Below are 21041 nucleotides of genomic sequence, written 5' to 3'. Positions count from 1 at the left end.
CCCTAACCCCCTAACCCCCTAACCCCCTAACCCCCTAACCCCCTAACCCCCTAACCCCCTAAGGTTTTGCAGGTTTTTTGCGGGAGCACCGAGTCAAAGGTTATAGCCGATGTTGAGCAATCCCATATACAAGGATGTGAGGGTAATGATAATTATTGATATGATACAATTCTTCTCGAAATTTTAAAACTGCTCGACCTCCCTATATTCCAGTCATGGCGAAAGATAAAAGCCCAAATGGGTATGAAGACACTGTTATACTTGATGGCGAGAAGCTAGCTGTACCAACATTATACCAAGCTCCTCCTAAAGCGTCCTGGAAAGAACGAATTTGGGATACTTTCGATGCTCCTGCTGAAGTAGGTTTAAGAATAGGTATTTGAGGGTAAGAAATATCGATCATTAGCTTACAATACATCGTAGGAAAGAAAATTGTTATTCAAGCTTGATGCTGTTTTGCTGGTTTTCGGTTGTCTAGGATGGTTCTTGAAGGTGAATAAACCGTTGCAGCAAGTTGTTTATCTAGCTGACGGTCTTTATAGAGCCTTGATGAAGAGAATCTGGCTACCGCTTTCGTAGGTGAACGTAGAATGGTAAGATCGATAAGACCGCTCATCAAAGATGATCCTTTAGGTTTCCGGTATGAAAGAGGAATTGAGTATGTTGCAGAACCAATATACCACAGCTACAACTATGTGGACTGTCGGGTATTGCATTGGCCAAATCCCTTCCAATCTAGTTCTTCCTCATGTGTCACCTCGATACTGGATCCCAGCTCTGGAATTGGTTTGGGGATTGTAAGCAGATTGTCTATAGATTACTTGAGATTGAGTGATGGACACTGAACAACTTATTCAGATGTACATTGTTGACGTACCGAGTGACCAATGACCAGCAAATCTATGCTTTGAGATTTTTCGTCGGCTTAGCTGAGAGTGGAATGGTGAGTATTTTTCCTCTCATCGATAAGAAAGTGCTGATGAAATAATGATATTGATATCCTGCTTTACATTGGATGTAAGTGGACATGCCTCCTTCCACAGCATTCTCACCTGCTGACATTTTCCGTTTCTCAAGTCTTGGATCCTACTACAAGGTGCGCCCTTTTTGTAAATAACCTGACGCAACGCGCTGATGACGGTCGAAAGCCAAATGAACTAGCCAAGCGGAGCTTCATTGCTGGGTACCTCCGCTGGTTTAGGAACCCCTTTTTCATCTATCCTACAAGCTGCTGCGTATACCAATTTGGATGGACACCATGGGCTTGCTGGTTGGCGATGGTGGGTGAACATCGCTTGATTGTGTTCGTGATGACAGAGATTGACCCTTCCGTACCAGGCTGTTTATCATCGATGCTGTAATCACCTTGCCGATGGCTGTGTTAGGTTTGGTCTTCCTTCCAGCTGTACCTGGGCATTCTCAGAGTCGACCTACTTTCTGGTTGTCACCAGCTGTAGGTAATCACGACAGCAATAACTATTGGGAATAGATGTCTGATAGCAATTTTCTCTATTCAGGATCTTGATCTTGCGTCAGCCCGTATGAAATCAGTCGGGCGAGCACCTCAAAGGAAACTCACCTGGAAAAGAGTATTAGGATACTCCAAGTCGTGGCATTTCTACCTTTTGCCTATCATGTATGTAAGTATCATTCATACAATTCGTTTTGCGATCCTGATCCGACTCCTAACAATCCATCTAGATGATCTGGAATAATTCTATCAAATCCACTGGTATCATGGCGTTTTGGCTGAAAGACAAACATAATCCTGTTCAAAGAGGTGTTTCCGATCGTACCCATCTGGTAGTAAGTTTCTCACTTAATGATCTGAGGAATCCCATCGCTAATCCTCATCGTAGATGCCTATAACAGCGATCGTAAGCGTTCTAATAAATACAGATAATTGCTATGCACTGATCACTTACCTTTTTAGGGTATCGTAGCTGGCTGCATTGCAGGTTGGCTTTCTGATGGTGTATTTAGGGGTAGACGGTGGCCCCTATTCTTCTTGGTAACGTGTTCTGTCTAGTCACAGCATTAGCATTGGTTAATCTACCTCTTTGGCAAAGTCAAAAAGGACATTTCGCTTTGTATTGTGAGTGCTGCCTCATTTGATAATCACAAGTGGCGATTTGCCAATATTCAATTATAGATTTAAGTGGAGCGTAAGTCAGGTGTATATTCTTGTCGCATTTGGATAGGCTAACGAGTGTAATAGAGGAACCAATTTGGCCGGTTTATATTTCGCTTGGATCAACGAAGTAGGTTCGAAAGCTCCATCTTTTGTCTTTGAACAACAAGCTGACTCATTGCCCAGATTCGAAAACGAGCTCTAATTCTCGCAATGAGTAATGATGCGAGTTTTGTGCGAGTTTTGTGCTACAAGTAGGTCATAACTGTCATAAATGGAAAAAGAGACGCATTCAGCTGATACGCCAACGTAGAGTATTGTTCCCAACTTCGTGTGGAAGCAGGTAGATTGTAAGTGATATAGATTTCATAGTTTGAGCTCACCACGCTGAATGTACTTTCACCGTAGATAGTAGAGCAACAAAAGGTTTATGTTATACCTCCGGTCCATGTATCTTCCTATGTGAGTAACACTGAGATCATTGACCTATTGTACTGACTGACACACCAATCGCTGAATGTAGTATTCATCATCGCCGCTGTTCGACACCTTCACAACCGGGATAAGATTTTAGCTATTCGAGCTGCCAATAGAAGGCAGATGAGGGTGCTGAAGGTGGAGCAGGTTACGAAAATTATGATGTCGACGACGAGAAGAGACGGTCAATCTAGTGGAATGAACACTGTTAGTCAACACCCGTATCTACCTGTTCAGGGCGATTGGAAAGGGTGGATAATGTTCAGCGGCAGTGATAGTGGAAGCTGCGATATAGAGTAATTATAGTCAATCATGTTGGGAAGAGTGTCATCTGATGCATGATCGATAAGTCCCGATTATGCTCACCGGATGCTAGCAATCTCCTATCGAAACGACTTCAATGATCCAACCAATATCCCGCTTAATGTTGCCTTCATACCGCTGGTGAATTATGGATAGCCTGTATTGGATAAGTGGTTAGTAGTATGAATCACTTGCGTGCGCCTCGAGTAAGTCGATTATCTGTGAACCGCTAGATATGGTATTCTATAACCAGTGATGATAAGGCGATCTTGTAGATACGAGCCTAATGAAACCGATCAAGATGGTTATTTAGATTCTCTATTGATAGTAGAAGAAGTTGATACTGACATGATTTGCATACGGAGGTGTGACATGCTCACAATAAGCTGTAGAACGTCCTAGCAATTGTATCTAATTTTGATTAATATCTAGATACCAACTTTCAACCAGTATCATTAGTTTTCTGCTTGGTCACGTATCTGCATCCAAAATAGAGTTGCGATTGATTGGTTCATAAAGATATGTTGCATATTCCGATTACAATCATAATGTAATATAAAGTGATGTACCGTATGATCTAATTACGCCCGACCCACAAGAATAAAAAAGAGTAAGGCGTACTCAAGACCCGTCTTTATTTCTAAAGATTGTTTATTCAACTAACACCATTAGCCGTATCATCTCTAAATCTGATGAAAGGATAGAGGACGGTGAGAGACAGCAAAGCTATAGTGAAAAGAGTCAAAGCGTCGTCGTCGGGTGTCATATGTATTAGAGAAGAAGAAGAAGAAAGAAGAAGGAAATAGAAAAGAGAATTTAGTTAAGAGGATGGTGAATGATTGTGAAACGTATATACATATATCATACCCCCATTTAACACCAATGGTTTATGATGTGGAGGTTGATCGATTGAATCATCACCTTATATTACCATCATTTCTGATATTCATACATGTCTTTCTTCTCTCATTTACATTGTTATTCATTATAGCTTCGTTCAAGCATACTGATCAACTTTGGAGTAACGCACAAGATTACAGTTGAAAAATATACCTACAGCAAAGAATCACAACTATGAAACTTACGATAATAGCACCCGATACCGTTTACGAACATGAGGTTTCATCGGATATGGAAATCCAAGATGTCCAAGCGTTGATAGAAGCCGAAGTAAGTAGCACTTTCATTCCTTGAACCACTCTATACACATATACAATCAATATCTTATCATCTTTGTCATACCTCTCACCAGCTGTTTAACACCACACTGACTAATCAACTGATACTTATTATGCTTATTCATCAATTAGTCTGGTATACCTCAATCATCTTTACTCCTTTCCACTGATTCAGGTGTTCCTCTTACCGATACCAAGAAAACCTTAGAAAGCTATGGTCTTACAGGAGAGGAAAGTACTGTATTTCTTACATCCAAGTAAGCCTTCTTTTTCTGTCAAAAATGCGTTATTATGAAGCTCATTCACATAAATACACTTGCTGACGAGTCTTTTGAATTCAGACCTCAAACTATCGCTTCGTCATCGTCCCAACCTCAAGCTTCAGGATCGCAGAACTCCTCTTTTCCGGGTGGATCAGATGAAGATGTAGAAAGGATGAGGTTACAAGCTTTAGGTAATCCAACTTTGATGAATGATTTGAGGAATGTAAGTGATAATCTCTTTTGATTACCAGAACACTGCGTCTAGGCGTTTCTTGCCACCAATCCTCCCAACACAACTGCATGCCCTCCTCTCCAACCATTCTTTATATACATCGTCACCAATTAGCCTTCGTTGACATCACATCTTCTGCCGTGCAGAATGATCCAGAAATGCATCGAGCTATCAATGGTGGTACCCAAAGCTTCAAGCAAGCTCTCCTTCGTATTCAGCAGCGACAACGTACAGCTGCTGCCGATAAGCAACGACAAATTGAAGTAAGTATAGCTGATCTGCGCGTTAGCAACCGCTTTAAGCTGATTTATTCCACTAGTTGCTCAATGCCGATCCATACGACATAGAAGCTCAGAAAAAGATAGAAGAAGCTATTCGTATGGAAGCTGTAATGGAGAATATGCAACATGCCATGGAATATTCCGTAAGTGTTAGCCATTTCAGTGGTAATGACCATTAGCTAATATAGTATTCTCAGCCCGAATCATTTGGAAACGTTACCATGTTATACATAGATGTAGAAGTTAATGGTCATCCGGTAAAGGCGTTCGTAGATTCTGGTGCACAAACAACTATTAGTAAGCTACACTGGAGAGTTTGATTTCGCTCCTTAAGCTGACAGATATTCTCTTCAGTCTCACCTGAATGCGCCGAGGCTTGTGGGTGAGTAAAGCTTGATCGATCCTATCTTCTTGCCGAGTAAAACCTATATTGAAGCTTTTGGACAGGATCATGCGATTACTTGATACACGTTTCGCAGGTATGGCAGAAGGTGTTGGAACGGCTAGAATTTTAGGTCGAATTCATTCTGCTCAAATCAAACTGGGTCAATTACATCTTCCTTGTGCCTTTAGTGTACTAGAAGGTAAAGCTGTAGATCTTTTATTCGGTTTAGACATGCTTGTGAGTAACAGTCTATCTTAGGTCGTTCTTGACCTTTGTGACCATTATCCATCAAAACTCTGGCTGACTTTGGACATGTGTTTTTAGAAACGTCACCAATGCTGTATCGACCTATCAACCAATACATTACGTATAAACAATACTGAAGTTCCATTTTTAAATGAACACGAATTGCCTGATAAAGCAAGAAGAAGAGGTGAAGCTGAAATAGCAGATGAATTAGGTAACGCTGCAAGTCAAGGTGTTAAAGCTGGTGTAGCTAGTCCTTCTGCATCAAAGAAAGAATTCCCAGGAAGTGGTCAATCTTTGGGAGCTTCATCAGGATCGAATAGTGGCGCTGGATCTTCATCAAGTCCCAGTGGCAATGTGACTGGAGGTCAACGGTCGGGCGGTGCGACTGCAGCTGCTTCTTCAAATCTCAAAGAAGAAGATATACAAACAGTGAGTCCAATCCATCGTTTGTCACTTGGATATGTCTACAACATCCACAAATTCATGTCCAACGAGCTAATAACCTTCTTTCATTAAAGCTTATTGGTCTAGGTGCACCTCGTGATCATGCTATTCAGCTTCTTCAAGCAGCCGGTGGTAACGTAGATGTTGCCGCATCGATGTTGTTTGGGTAAAGAAGCAATAGCCAGTCGTAAAGTCCAACTAGATAAGTAAACTTATAGTCATTATAATAGATAGCGATATGAGATGATCATAATAATGATCATAATATGTTAATAAATTGTTTTTGCACATGTGAAATTGGTCATTCATAAGATTCATAATTACAACTTGATGATCATAATATTGTATAAAGTACAACTTCTAATTACTTTTGGTTATTTAAATATATATATACGGGATACAAGAAAGGGGAAGCTACATATATTTGTTTGAGAGCTATTGTCCAGACTGACTATCGTTACTATTACCTCTTGATAATACTTGATCTGCCCATTGTCTACCTTTAAACTTTTCATTTATAGGTAAACCTAAACCGCTTTCTATCAATTTGGTTTCACCCCACGACATCAATCTGATCAAACCATTCAGTTTGGTTTCTTTACCATGACCTTGATTTTCTAAAATAGCAGAATTCAACTCCTTTGAAATCTTGATTCGATAAGATCGTTTCATCAAAGCTATTATAGGTTTGAAGACTGGTTCTTGGAAAAGTTTTAGATTTTCAGGATCAGGTGTTGAAGTAGAAGGCGTTGGAGAAAGGGAATCATCGGCGAATTTAGCTAAATCTGGAAAAGCCAACAGAGCCATTGTTCTTTCTAATTCAATTAAGAACTCTGGATTCTGTGCACCTCGAGGAGCTAATTCGTTGGTAGCAAACTCGAGTGCTTTATCAATGTCATCCGAACGAATCAATTCAATCAATCGTAGAAGATGAAGGTGGAAGAGTAGGGGTGGATTCGTATCAAGGATCTATTCAATAGCAATTGAGTTAGTCCAACTATTATTTTCAACTTTCACAATAGATTAAATCGACAATAGAAAGTAAAAATTATAAAAGTAAAGGCCCCTCATATCAGGTCTGTGAGTTCAGTTGCTTCAGCATGGCCGCGCTTTTTAAGCTGGCTAAGCGTGGTGCATGAATTGTTAAATCCTTGGGGTAAAGAGTGTGGTATTGTGTGGAACATGAGAAGTAAGGTGTGGTGTCAGAGAGATAGATGAATGATAGATGATATGAAAGAATAATAAATAGCTTTTAATGAATAAAAATGTAACTTACCTCTGGGTCAAGTTCATTTACTCGTCTTACAGCTTCTTCAACTCTGCCATCTTCTACAGCTTGTCGGATCTCCATTCTTTCTTGAACCTTTTCATGATCTACATCTGCAGGTAAACCAGTTTCTCTAGCAAATTCGACAGCAGCATCGGAGTAACCTTCAATGAGGAGATAATCGAAAACCAAAGCGTTCATATCACTGTTTATTCAACATGACAGTCAGCTACGATATTCTTCGTTGATACTCGATTGAATAAAGGTATATGTAAGGACGAAGGTTCAGAAGTGCTAAGTATTTTATATTTCCTCAATTGTTTTAGGAGAGATTCCCACTTGCATTATATTTAGTCTCATCAGAGATGTGAGGGGAGGAAGGAATGATGGAGAACGGTGTGAAGTTAGAATAATGACATGTTTACTCACGTCTTGGAAATATCTACTTTGTTAAGTTCATCTTCCCACTGTCGGGTATCGAAGCTAGGTAAGGTTGATGAACCAGTACCGGCGGTAAGAGAATTAGAAGTACCGCTCGAAGTAGGACCAAAGCGGGAAGCTCGAGTGGACTATAAAGTGTCAGATAAGCTATTGATATACAAAGTGAATGCGAAGTGTAAATGAAGCTTACTGTTGTTGTCATTGTCTCTTGTAATTGTTGCCTACATTTCCGCCCGTTTGGGGGATGAAAAGAAAAGAAAAGAAACAAGTAGAAAGAGAGATGAAGATTGAAGATATGTCTCGAACAGAGGAGGATGTCAACGACGCTTATGCATTTTTGGTAAATACTACAATCGGAAATACCGGCATTATCCAACAAGCACGGTGTGGCATGTGGCAAACATCTAACTACCTTGTGGAGATCGCGTGGTGTCCAGTGTTGTTCAGTCGCGTCTGACTTCTTTTGAACCAAAACAATAACAAAAACAATGAGATGATATGTGACAACATAATTGTGATAGTCTTGAACACATATATACACTGAAGAAGAACCCAAGTAATACTAAGCGATACTAATGGTCAACATCAGTCAGACATATACACAACCTGGTAAAGATGTCAGACGGATATGATTTCTCTCAATTGTATCACGCTACTTTGGTATCATACTCACCCGGAACAACTTTTCTCGCCACGGTATATCAGAACCGGTTGATAATAAGATCAACAACAACACTTCAAATCGTTCGAACTTGGGCTTGTATACGACCAGCATCATCAATAGCTTCTTCCAGTAAGAATGCTGATCAAGAAGTCAAAATAGACAGTATAGAATGGTCAGAAGATGGTCTACATATTCTCGTATTCTCTTTATCAGCCAAAACCGCCTGGGTTTTCGGTCTAGCTTCTGAAGGAGATGGAGAATCTGGTGAGATAGCTAAAATAGGTGGAGAAGGAGTAGAAGGACTATTTCAGGTTGAATGGGGTCAAGCTGGAAAGCAAGTCTTAGCATGGTCAGACTATGGAGTAAGTCTAAGACCAGCTTTCAGTGATCACTATTCAGTGAAAGCTGACCGGTCTATGCAGCTAAGAATATCCGTATATGATTTGACCACGGGAATCACAAGAATCATACAGAATCCCAAATCTCATCTTCAATGTAAGTCTGTATCGGTATGAAAGCGTTACCACTTCTTGAGCTAATGTTCGAGCAGGTCATACTTATTCTCCCGACAACCGATATATGGCAATCGCAGAAAAGCATTTAGGCAAAGAGTATATAGGCATATACGATGTGATAGATACTTATCACTTGGTCAGGGTGAGAAGAAGATCATCTTCCTCACTAGAAATCAGCTAAACAGATATATCTAGCATTTTCAACTTTCTACTACAGACGTTCAAGGATTAAGCTGGAGTTTGTGTGGAAGATATATAGCTGCTTGGGATAGCAGTCTATCTGTAAGTGAAGCTTTGACGATTCATATGATCTTACAATCCTTTAACATTTGAAGGTGTCGATATCTCTCTAACATAGAGTTGTATTGATTGTTCGATTGATCGCAGTATTCGATGTATATCCATTCACCTATAGGACCATTACTTACTCATTTTACACATAATTCACCAACGTTCTCCCCAATTTCATCAACGGAAGATCCAGGACTAGGTATACGTACTGTTACCTGGGCGCCTGGAGGACGATGGCTAGCTATAGGTGGATGGGATGGTAAAGTCAGGATCATCGAAAGTGAAGGTTGGAGATGTATAGCTGTGCTAAATTGGGGTAATAGAATAACGGAAAAGGATATTGTGAGTACTAACTCATTCCATAACATCGCACTTTTCGTTGGATCTTTACTTACTGACGTTATTGCTCAGACGGTATGGAAGGAACCGCATGATTGGGTCAAAGATACAAGAGGACGAGGAATAGTACAATGTGAGTCTTCAATTCGTCATTATTAGTAGTGGTATTAACTAATTCTTTTATAGTCGATCAAATGCCTATTCCTACTTCAATACCGAACATTCGACCTGATCTCGGTAAACCCAATCCAAACATGGGAATCTCTCAAATATCCTTTGATAGGAATGCTGCTTTATTTTTCGTCAAGTCAGAAACTTGTCCCAACGTTATACATATACATACGTTCTTGGAAACGCCAACTTCAGAATCACCAAATATAACACATTTAGCCAGTTTAATTTTTGATAATCCCGTTAAGAGTGCAGTATGGTGTCCATCTCCATCAGGTAAACATCAGAAAAAAATTTCAATAACTACCAAATCTGGTGCAATATATTTATGGGATGAAGAAGGTGGTTGGGAAGAAGAGAACCCGAATGGAGAAAGTCAACAAACATGTGAACATAAAGGTGGCATGATGGAAGGTGTTGGTATACCGTCAAGTAAGTTGTATTGTTACTGATTTCACATACCTGGGCTACTGGTGCAAACTTTTTGACATGTATATGCCCGATTAGGAATCGAATTCTCTGCTATTGACTTGCAGTGGGCACCAGATGGTACATCTTTGGTTATACAAGACAAATCTCAATTCTGCTTGTTATACGATAACGATACCGATACCGCTGTGGGGGATGCTTCTGCCAGATGGGATGGGGCTGATGAAGGTCTTTCGCATGTCATGGAGGAAGACGAAGACGAAGAAGGCTGGAGTGGGTATGGACTTGGGTTAAGAGAAGAACTGCAAGGTGGATTTCCCAGAGCGATTAAAGCGTAGCAGGTATCGCAAATTTAATAATCTTAATCAACATTGTTGAAGTCACGTTGTACATATACACATATTACGTAGATGCATACCATGTGCTCATCGCTATTCCTCTTACCGTTCTGGACGTTCCAGCACTATATACCACAGGAATGAAGGCAGTCAACACAGCACTGAGTGAAGTAAGACTACTTCGGGCATCGTGCCTTATAACCGAGAACGCAATAACAACGACAACCAAAAAAGACAACAACATCAATTTAAGCTTAATTGTTCATTCGTCAGTCACAGCTTTGACGCTTTTCCACTTCTTGCAGCTATTCTCGATTGAGGACAACATGATCTCATTGATATTGGCAACGATATAGCAAACTCAATTTCATCCCTCGTTCCGCCGACTGTGAATAGAGCGTTCAATATGCGGCTCACTGCACCGCCCAGATCAACTTCTATATCTTCCTTATTGATTTTACCTGTACCTTTAGGATTATTAGTGATCGCTTATTTAGTTGCTTTAAGCAGACGACCCAGCATACCTGAGTCTGCACAGATTGATGATCGTAAGTATCTCCCAGAGATGGACGCTTTCGAACCAACAGATATCAAGCCTTGAGTTGTAAGGCTAACACATAATGATTTCTAGCTCATCAATGGGGATTTCCGAAATGGTATGGTAATAACCCTACGCCATACGATTTCGAAGATTTATCGCTTGGAGGAGAAGAAGAAACATGTGATCATCCAAAAAAGGTTCTGCTATTCATAGGTAAGCATTTTTTGGTGCGAGATTTCATCCAACTGAATACTAATTCCACACCACTTAGATATACCTTGTAAGTATCTACAAAGTTTAATCACTTTTCACATGGACTTGCTTCACCGGACAACCTACTCATCTGACCCTCGAAATAGATAATTCAACCCAAATACCTTCTGCGTTGACTTTATCATCCTCGTTATCTTCTTCAACTCGATTCAATCTTACCACAATATCGACATTTTCACCTGAGTGGAATACGGAATTATCAGCTAAGCAGAACCTCTTGAATTTCGGATGTAAAGATGCGGAATGGATATGGAGAGTAGGTGATCACAGTGATGAAAAGGACCTAGGTTGTCAGAAAGCTATATGGATAGAAGAGGGGGTACACAAGCCAGGAAGAGCGAATGTAAGTAGATAGACACCAAATTTTATATTCATGTTTCAGATTTCGTGCTGAGATTTGCGCTTTTTCTCACTTAGATCTCCTTACTATCACAACCTCACCATATGGTGAAAGGAGAAAACGCACACAGCAATCTCAAAGCAATACACGGAGATGGATGGAATTTAGGCTTGTTGTCACATGTTTTGCCAGCTGTGAGTGATCCATCCTCCTATAATGTTTTACGTATCATCTGCGCTTCATTGATTGCTGATAACAATTCATCTAGGCTGAGTAAGTATCACTCACCTTGAAATGATCTTCTGATATTTACAACAATTTCACATATTCTTATATGTAACTGCAGTCCAACTATATTCCACCCGACTCGACGGATATCTTCCCGTAGATCCGTTGTTTATTTCCCTTCCGAAACAACAGATAAGAAAGATTATCCTAAATTACCTTGGGGCAGATCATGGTCAATATATGCTCGTACGTCCAGTCATCATGCTTAAATACACACAAAAGTCACAATCTTACATCCTTGTTAGCTTCCCAAAGGAAAGTACCCATACCGAAAAAAGATGAAGATTCCTTTTCAAGTCAGAGTGCTTGGAGGAAATACTGGCATCGAGAAGAAGAGAGGCTAGCAAACACCATGCGTCATGCTGGAATATGCTTGGTAAGTAGATGTTTTAGTCAAAGACACCTCACATATTGAACAGATAATATTCCTCGAGGCTAATCGATGTCATTTGGTCAGTTTGAGGGATGGACACAAGGTGAATTAGATGATAGGATTGCGAAAGCTATGTTATCTGGTTGTGTCGTAGCGACAGTCCCTCCCCAGGCCCATCACGGTAAGTTTTCTTCTTCTGATACTGGCACCCACGAAAATACCAATTGACAGTTAATCCTTGTGGCTGTAGATGCATTTTCTCCCTTGATTTTACCGCTTTCCAAGTCACCATCAGTCGCACTACAGCCACAATTGCCAGTAGAAGAACTTCAACACTTTCAATCGACATTGTCCACTGCTGAGCTTCAAAAGATCGCTCTCAAAGCCTTCATCACCGCTAGAAATCGTTTGATACCTTTAGCCAGGTTAAAAGCCGTAGAAAATACAGTTAGAATATGGGAAGATGGTGGAAGAGGTTATGATTTCAAAGATGGATTCAGGTGGGATTGTGATACGGGCCATGGAGGATGGTGCGAGTAGGTATACATGCATACAGATCAGAGTAATATACCGCAAAGCGTGCTGGACAGCTTTTCAAAAAGATAAAAAACAAATATGGACGGGATTTTAGATGGAATTTCTACGGCATACAACAACAAGCTAAACAACGAGTTTTACAGTTCGGTGACGTCACATGAATTACCTCCATCTATTCATGACCTCGACTTCTCAGCAATCATTTACAGTATGTTCACTTCATCTTCAACTTAACACCTCATCGCTATCACATGTCATTGTCAAAGAGCTGTATCCGTACTACCTATCTCACTGCAACTTCTCGCCTACACTCGAACCCATATATTTGTAAACGAAATCTCAGTACGATGTCGCCACTTCAACCTGCTTCACTGGCTTCGCTTCGAGTGTCCAAACATCACATTTCGGCTTATCAGAATTTTCCTAACACATCACTTCGACCATATCCATTTATGATTTACCATTCAGCTTACTCACCATCTTCTCTATCGGCATCTTCTGTAGAACAACATTTACGCTCTATTGGTGTAGTGAATCCTGCATGGAGATATACGATGTACAAGCAGCATCATTACCATTCAAATGTAGATGAGGTATTGGTTGTTGTGAAAGGATCAGCAAAATTATGTTTTGGTGGCTCACTATCTAATCCTGATAAATTAGAAGTTGAAGTCAGTAAAGGTGATGCTATGATTGTACCAGCTGGTGTAGGTCATGCTCTGCTAGAAGATAAATCGGAAGATGAACCTTTTCAAATGGTCGGTAGTTATCCAATAGGAAGTAAAAATTGGGATATGTGTACAGGTGAAGATAGTGATAAAGGTTCTAAATGGAAAACTATTAGAACTTTAGGCTGGTTGAGAGGTGATCCGATATATGGAGATAAAGGTCCAGTCTTGGACGTTGGAGAATAGAAGAATTACAACACATAGAGACCAGATCATAGCAAAACGACTCAGCTTCAAGGCTTACGATCAATGCAGTCATCACACGCTCTATCAAATCGTAATATTGACTCTCACTAGCCACACAACCGATCTTCAATATAATGCTCTCGATGAAACCAAGGCAGGAGCGATATACTTCCGCAAACGGACCAAACACACAAATCAGCACAGCACGCATATCTAAATCCATCACATTCCGTCGAACGCCCAAGTAGTTATCATAGTCTAGTTTGAACAACGCATAGGTATCCCAATCATATGAAACCCTTTACTCCGCCTGACAAAACGCAAGAAGAAATAGCATTGACGATAAAAATCTTGCTATCGCTTCTGCTCAACGCCTCCCATTTGGAGCCCCATCTGCATACTTGCTTGCTGAAATCTATTGACTTTTTCTTCGCAAGTTCAGCAGCTCTATTGTTTGTTAACGACTCTTCTTTTACCGCTAAAGTATCTTTAGTAGCACAACTCATTGTCTGATTTACTATATGTGTCGAGTCGATCGTAGCTTCTTCACCCAACTTGTAACTGAATCTTGCATTTAATCTAATTGAGAAGTTCCTTCGTGCATACCCAACGTGGTTTCACCCAATGAATAGCTTATGGTCAATTCTTGGTCATGTTGTACGTACATCTCACCCATCTTCGATATCTGATTTTCAGATTTGTGCCTGGAGTAAAGTTGTTCTGAAAACGTGTTCAAGATATATGCACGCTCTTCCGAGCTATATTCTTGAAGCTGAGTCTGATAATCGACTTCAGTATCTTGGATTACCGTTTCCACTTTTTCCTTGACCGCAGATCGAGCGTCGGAATCCCTCATGGAATGACCACGAGAAGCAGATGATTCTCCATGAATACCGGAAGACATATTGGTTCTTCTGGAAGTGATTACTAATATAATTATAATTATTGAATAATCGGGAAACCCGTTACAAAGACTGCTCTGAAGTTTATATGAAAGTACAGTGAAGATCGTTATACAATACTACACATCTCATCTATTTATATTGATTGCGAATACTGATATTATCTACGTGGTCTTTCTTGAGCGGAGCCGGATCATCAAGAATTACAGTATTCGTATTTGGGTATTCTAGCTGAAATCCTTTCGACAGCAGTAGAGCGAGTTACTCATCATATTATTGGAATGCATACAGTAGCATCAAGTGACTATCTGCGATCATCATAGTTCCCAATAAAGCCACACTGATCTCGTTGCCGGTAGAACGTGTGACGACGACCACTCAGGTCGAGATGGTTGAGCTCACTTCTCGCCAACTTAAGTCAATTTCGCTTCCAATTTGAGGGTGACGGATTGGAGATCGACTAGCTCAGATCCACTCTCTGAATTTCGATAAGCTTTACCTCCATAAGTACAGGATAGCTTGAAACAATCTAAATGATCAGTCCAAGATGTCTCAATGCTCTCTGGGTCAATCCAGAATGTAGGTTTGTCATTGGAGCTGATTGTGCTGTCTAAATAACCAGAACTTGCAGCAATCCCAGGATAAGATTCGATCAGCTTGTCCTCTAAGCGCTTGAATATTGCTTTGTCTAATATGTCTTTGAGATCGAATTGCCTATGGGCGAGATTTTCCAACATGTCCTTCGAGGCTTCTTCCAGCGCAATCTTAGCATTAAGTTCTCTGGTCTTGCTGTGCCACCAGTCATTCTCCCTCCAGACTGGACCATTCGGATTGGAGCTGGAAGAAGGTTCTGACCCTAAGTATTTCCAACTCTCATGTAGTTCCTGCTCCCTCGGTGATAGGACTCGAGAGTTGGCTGCGCTGTTGTTTTGAGAGGAATTCATAATTCGGATGTGATTAGCGGAACAAAGTTGAAGATAAGAAGATAATAATTTGAGGGGAAATGTTTGAACTCGGGTAGAATACTTCTTGTTCGTACTGTATTCAAACTAAGATTGTAATTTGTGGGATAAATATTCCCTCTTATACAGGTTAGGGCTCCTTGGGTGTGTGGAAAATACCAAATTACATTCTAGGGAACGATACATTGCGTAATGTAGATCTCCTTTCATATGAAATTTCATTACCAGACAACAGAGTGGATACATCATCCTTCTATTTCCCCACTTACATCTGCGGCACTTTGAAAGGAGGGCATTATGAACATAGACCAATTCTCCCCAAACGTCATATCGTCTACAGCAAGGTCCATGCTTGCTAAACATGAACACCAATTGAGGAGCTGGATAACATCATGAACTGCAAGCTGTGCCAAGCAAAGAACATCACTCAAGGTAAAGAGGGAATAGCAATCAATATTTTAGAGATGTTCATACTGTAGATTATTGTGCACTCAGATATTGAAGCCTTTGTACAGACCAGATCTGTCAAAACATACATACTAAGAGCCAGCTAGGCAGTCAAAGCTTCATAAATCTATTCGGGCTGCATTAGACCGTGTATCGAGATAATCATATGTAAATTAGTTCAGTGTGTAAACCAAGAGTGGTGTGTCTGGCGCTCATCGTTCAACTCCGAGAAAGAAAAGGCCTGATTTATCGTATATAGACATGCCTATGGAGATATACATTATTGACATGACACAGATTGTGATTATGTATCAGTCACCCTGCCAACACAGCTCCGTGGTAATGGGGACGATCTGGTGGTTTACGCAATCGACAGTATAGCTTGCTACCAATTATGAGATCTCCTTGTATGCTCAAACCAGTTATTATGGTATTGAGGACGATAAGACGCTAATTCACCCTTGGTAACCTCGATGTCGAAAGGAACTTCCTTCAAATCTAGTAGTTCATCGTAATCGTTTCTACTCTGATAAGCTTTTCCCAAATACGACCCTGTCAACCTGATACTATCTATTTCAGATCCACTTTTGATAACTAACGGTTCTTCAAAAGTAGCTTCGAATTTAGGTTTTCTTTCACTAGAGACGGATTCTGCTAAGCATCCTGACCTGAGAGCGATAGTGTTATAAGATCTGCGTAGCTTATTGACGAGGGTATCGAACATTTTTTGTTCATCGGGTTTGCGTTCATCAAAATATACACTATTTACGGTTTTTAACATGTTGATAGAAGCATCTTTCAGAGCATTGAAAGCGTTTCTCTCCTTGATATCGAGTTCCACTTGTTTAACAGATCGAGCCCAAAATTCTTCCGGTGATAATATCTCAGTGAAGTCAGCGACATTCTCCGTTTGAGTAAGTGATCCAGTTTGGTTATCTTCTCGATCAAAGAAATAGTAGAAATAGGTAATATCCCATTTATTTGATGTATCATTTGAAGCTTCTACACTAGCTTCGATTACGATTGAGGTGCATTCAGTTGACGCTTCGTCATTCAGGGCGTTGATAGCTCTGGTTTCGTGTCCATCATTTAACCGTTTCTTAATGTCATCCATGGAAGCGTTCTTTACCAAAGCATCATTACGCTCTTCCCATTCGCTCAAAGCGTCATCGGTAGAAGTCTGAAGATCTAAAACAACACCCTTGAGGAGTTCAGATGGGAATCGGTATGGTCCAGTAGATGCTATCTCGGACATGATGAATCAAATAAATAAAATATGCTAGATCAGAATAGTATTGATTGTTATATTCAATAAAAACGAAAGGGGAATATATTCATATGTGAAAACAACGCATTCAGATGATTCGACGGTCTTTATATATCAAAATTACTCACTGAATCTTTGTTATAGTTAGTTATGGAGTGTCTGTAAAGCACGAAAAAGGTCGTTGCTGTGCTTTAAACAACCTTTGTTCTCTTGATTTCCAATCTGAGGCATAACTCATCAGGTCGCAAAGGTGGTCGCTGTTCAAGAGAAGGGAGATATTTGAAATACGAGCAGAGGCAGCAGTAGGTAATTGGACAATTTACGATTTGTGGTCTCAAAGGTAAAGACAACTGTAAGATTCTGTATTTGAAAATCGCTTTTGTGAATTGCTCTACTCCTCTTTTAAAGTTGATCTCCGGTTAGTCGTTGAAAGGATATCCGAATATGACGAAAGGAAGAAAGGACGAGCTCAAAGGACAATAAAAAGCAGAACGAGAGAAACAGAATCAAGCATGGTACAAGATGATCAGCTATATAGGGGTTAGTTGAAGCATGCCGGGAAATACGGAGTTAGAAGGTATAACCTTCAGTAAGATATTGAGTAAGCAGAGTAGCAATATTGAAGCGGTAGTAGCACTTGTGTATCTCCAACTGAAATAAGGGTTTTTTCCATTCCAAACAATCTATTTTAAGGATAAACGAGAGATGTAACCTGAAAACAGCATAACAAAACAAAAATCCACCATACATCCATCAAATTCCGGTTATCATCCTCATCTCGGTCACCGGTTGAAGTACTGATTAGGATTGTGTCTAATGATCGATACGATCTCATAACGATGATTTCTAATCAAGTATTAGAAAGTGCTTTGAACCACGTTATTACACGTTTGTCAGCCAATACAAACATACAAACAAACCTAAAAAATAATGAAAAAAGAGTACATCCCATCGCACAGTCCCACCCTCTTTTTACATACATACAGTACATATTGTCAGCATAGTATACATAGTCATACCAAAACATTTCCTTTTTTCTTCTCCTTCATCTTGTGATCAATCAATTCGTATCATCTATATTTATATAATATAATTCATTGATATTATCGCTTTTCATTTTCGAAAACAGCTTTTGATATCCCTTTTTTCACGCTCTTTAGTGTATCTTTTTTTTTTTCTTTTTTCGAAACTTTGACGCGTTCTTTAATATTGCATAAACAACTTCTTTTCATTCTTTCATCTTTTCTTATATAACGCGATAATCTATAATATCGACATCAACAACAACAACATCAACAATGTCACCTTTATCTGCTTGGACACCTGGACCTGGTCCAATTTACACTATCCTCAATGCAGCATGGGAAACTCTTGGTGTACCTAAAGTACCAGTACAATACAAAACTTGGGTACCTGGATCTTCACCTCTTTCAACTCAAAAATCAGTTGTAGCTGCTATCGGTACATATCTTCTCATCATCTTTGGTGGAAGAGAGCTTATGAAGTGAGTATTGAACACCCTCTCCGAGTTCGGCTATATCAATTCGAAATAGAAATGAAAGAAAAGGTGCTGACGAGATCATACCACGTAAATAGAAAGAGACAACCTTTCAAACTCACTGGTCCATTCAGATTCCACAACATCTACCTTACTCTCGGTTCTGGTCTTCTCCTCGCTTTGATGCTTGAAGAACTGTAAGTCATGCCAATCAGACAAGAGTAATACCGTTACTAACGCTATATGATAGTATCCCTATTTACCTCAAACACGGTTTCTTCTGGTCAATCTGTAACCCCAGTGCTTTCACTCCTGTAAGTTGTCCCCAAAAAAACATTAGTAGGAACCAAACAACTGATAACGTTATCTTTTATTTTGATTCACATTTCAATAGCGACTTGTCACTTACTACATGATCAACTACTACATCAAATACGTTGAACTTATCGATACCGTCTTCCTCGTTCTTAAAAAGAAACCTTTGGGTGAGTAATACTAATCATACTTGAGTTTATGGTTTTTTCCAAGGTCACATGAAACTTTACTGATATCCCTTCTTCCCATCTATAGCTTTCCTTCACGTCTTCCACCATGCCGCTACTGCCATCTTATGTTTCACTCAACTGGAAGGAGAAACCTCTGTTGTGAGTGTAACGCAACATTTATGGTAAGATCATGGATCTGGGCTGACGTTACTGATATAGCAATGGGTTGTTATCACTCTTAACCTCACTGTTCACGTTATCATGTGTAAGCTTGAAGTTTATAAGACATCTAAAAAAACTGGGATAACAGCTGACATACTTGCTTCTTCCAGACTACTATTATTACGCTACTGCTGGTGGTGCCAAGATCTGGGTTTGTCAATTCTACATTCATCATAAATATGTTAGCAAAAAGCTGATCTCACATCTTTCCAACCTGTTTAGTGGAAGAAATACCTTACCTCGATGCAAATCACTCAATTCGTCATCGACTTATTCATCGTCTACTTTGCCAGCACGTTTTTATTCTCCTACCGTTTCGGGCACAACCAATACCCAAACTTACCATTCCCAGTCTCACCTTCTAGTTCGCTTATTTTCTTTTTTATCTAAATTTTCTTTTTCTTTTTTATTATGAATATAATCCGGTGGTGTTCTCCCTTATAACATTTCCTAACCCAAAAAAAAAAAAAACAAAAAATCACACACTTCACTCATACCATAATTAATAAAGATCCTTTAATTTAATAAGTGTTGTTCCTTATGGTATGAGAAGAGGTAGTTCCCGGATTAATCATACAAATTCTATCTTGATCGTCTAAAAACCTCTTCATTCTTCGCTATTTTTTGGTTGTGCCCACAAAAAGGGCTGACGTTTGCTGACTGATTATATGTCTAATTATATAGCTTACAACCACTTCGCTACTAAATACACCATTCTTCCAGCTGTTGGTGACTGTGCCGGTAGTGAAGGTGCCGCTCTTTTCGGATGTGGTCTTTTAACCTCATACCTCTTCCTTTTCATTGCGTGAGTCACTCGAAACCTGTACTGCTATTATTTTCCCATCGCTATTGAAGGCATATGTACGATCAATCGTCCAAAGAACATATCGCTGATACTTGTGAATAGCTTCTACCGAGCTACATACAAAGGTGGAAAAGCTAAGAAAGCTAATGGTACCGCTGATATCAGAGGATCATCTAAATCCAAAGTGAGTAAATCAATGAATAGCTTTTGTAGTACACCTGGTGGGAGTTGATCGCTGACCTTTTCTTCAGTAGGTGATCGTTCAAAATAAAAGAGGAACAACCGTTGTCACGGAAGTACAATGAGTTGTTTCTGAATTAGAACTTTAAGGCTTAAGGTCTTGCATTGCAGGAGAAGTTGAAAGGAGGAGGCGGGAATCAGGATACAATATACAATCCTTGGATATTAATACAGGTTCTGAAATACGGATAGATCTAGATTTAAGGGGTTTGGACAGGAAAGGTCGGAAAAAACAATAATAGAAATAAAACATCAACAAACAATCAAACCATCAATCATTTTACATTTTACATTTTTCTTTCCTTATATACAATCAAGGTTTCAAACGGATTCGGTATACCCAAATTCATATATTCACTTAGTATATCTCTTTTTATTTACTTTTACATTTTTCGGTCATTTTCGACTCTTTCTCATTTCCCATTTTATGTTTTACCATGCAGAAAATCCACATACCCATCAAATCCTAGAATATGAATTCCACGGGGGAAATTCAGCATACATCCTATTGCTCATTTCAACCAAAAACCAATTTTGCAAAGTCTGATA

At 39.8% G+C, this 21041-nt stretch overlaps 8 protein-coding genes across 8 annotated transcripts; 5 read left to right on the top strand and 3 right to left on the bottom strand.

Moving 5' to 3' along the window:
* Positions 1-215: 215 nt before the first annotated feature.
* L201_003139 (uncharacterized protein) lies at positions 216-2908 on the top strand (the record flags this gene model as incomplete). Its single annotated transcript, XM_066218899.1, has 18 exons — positions 216-359; positions 424-492; positions 543-575; positions 634-797; positions 859-943; positions 1162-1280; positions 1339-1453; positions 1518-1640; positions 1702-1806; positions 1860-1877; positions 1934-1973; positions 2030-2095; positions 2153-2165; positions 2219-2261; positions 2318-2371; positions 2445-2481; positions 2540-2593; positions 2655-2908. The coding sequence occupies 18 exons, from the start codon at positions 216-218 to the stop codon at positions 2906-2908; spliced, it is 1536 nt and encodes a 511-aa protein (XP_066074996.1).
* A 3470-nt stretch (positions 2909-6378) lies between these two features.
* Positions 6379-7853, bottom strand: L201_003137 (uncharacterized protein; the record flags this gene model as incomplete). The annotated part of the gene is made up of 4 exons (XM_066218898.1): positions 6379-6912; positions 7220-7415; positions 7640-7779; positions 7842-7853. 4 exons carry the CDS (start codon positions 7851-7853, stop codon positions 6379-6381), a joined length of 882 nt encoding a protein of 293 aa, XP_066074995.1.
* A 413-nt stretch (positions 7854-8266) lies between these two features.
* L201_003136 (uncharacterized protein) lies at positions 8267-10398 on the top strand (the record flags this gene model as incomplete). The annotated part of the gene is made up of 8 exons (XM_066218897.1): positions 8267-8677; positions 8738-8810; positions 8866-8972; positions 9026-9112; positions 9218-9463; positions 9533-9593; positions 9647-10063; positions 10139-10398. The coding sequence occupies 8 exons, from the start codon at positions 8267-8269 to the stop codon at positions 10396-10398; spliced, it is 1662 nt and encodes a 553-aa protein (XP_066074994.1).
* A 406-nt stretch (positions 10399-10804) lies between these two features.
* On the top strand, positions 10805-12753 carry L201_003135 (uncharacterized protein; the record flags this gene model as incomplete). Its single annotated transcript, XM_066218896.1, has 8 exons — positions 10805-10946; positions 11030-11152; positions 11299-11555; positions 11630-11829; positions 11899-12026; positions 12086-12216; positions 12298-12394; positions 12464-12753. 8 exons carry the CDS (start codon positions 10805-10807, stop codon positions 12751-12753), a joined length of 1368 nt encoding a protein of 455 aa, XP_066074993.1.
* Positions 12754-13097: 344 nt separating this feature from the next.
* L201_003134 (uncharacterized protein) lies at positions 13098-13664 on the top strand (the record flags this gene model as incomplete). Its single annotated transcript, XM_066218895.1, has 1 exon — positions 13098-13664. One exon carries the CDS (start codon positions 13098-13100, stop codon positions 13662-13664), a length of 567 nt encoding a protein of 188 aa, XP_066074992.1.
* Positions 13665-14979: 1315 nt separating this feature from the next.
* Positions 14980-15510, bottom strand: L201_003133 (uncharacterized protein; the record flags this gene model as incomplete). Its single annotated transcript, XM_066218894.1, has 1 exon — positions 14980-15510. The coding sequence occupies one exon, from the start codon at positions 15508-15510 to the stop codon at positions 14980-14982; it is 531 nt and encodes a 176-aa protein (XP_066074991.1).
* Positions 15511-16360: 850 nt separating this feature from the next.
* Positions 16361-17230, bottom strand: L201_003132 (uncharacterized protein; the record flags this gene model as incomplete). The annotated part of the gene is made up of 1 exon (XM_066218893.1): positions 16361-17230. One exon carries the CDS (start codon positions 17228-17230, stop codon positions 16361-16363), a length of 870 nt encoding a protein of 289 aa, XP_066074990.1.
* A 1310-nt stretch (positions 17231-18540) lies between these two features.
* Positions 18541-20557, top strand: L201_003131 (uncharacterized protein; the record flags this gene model as incomplete). Its single annotated transcript, XM_066218892.1, has 11 exons — positions 18541-18746; positions 18839-18937; positions 18991-19054; positions 19135-19225; positions 19311-19384; positions 19445-19490; positions 19558-19598; positions 19670-19811; positions 20132-20252; positions 20355-20436; positions 20507-20557. The coding sequence occupies 11 exons, from the start codon at positions 18541-18543 to the stop codon at positions 20555-20557; spliced, it is 1017 nt and encodes a 338-aa protein (XP_066074989.1).
* Between the last annotated feature and the right edge of the window lie 484 nt (positions 20558-21041).

The sequence above is a fragment of the Kwoniella dendrophila genome, chromosome 3 (assembly GCF_036810415.1).
Source record: "Kwoniella dendrophila CBS 6074 chromosome 3, complete sequence".
Lineage (NCBI taxonomy): Eukaryota > Fungi > Basidiomycota > Tremellomycetes > Tremellales > Cryptococcaceae > Kwoniella > Kwoniella dendrophila.
This window is presented reverse-complemented; position numbering and strand designations above follow the sequence as displayed.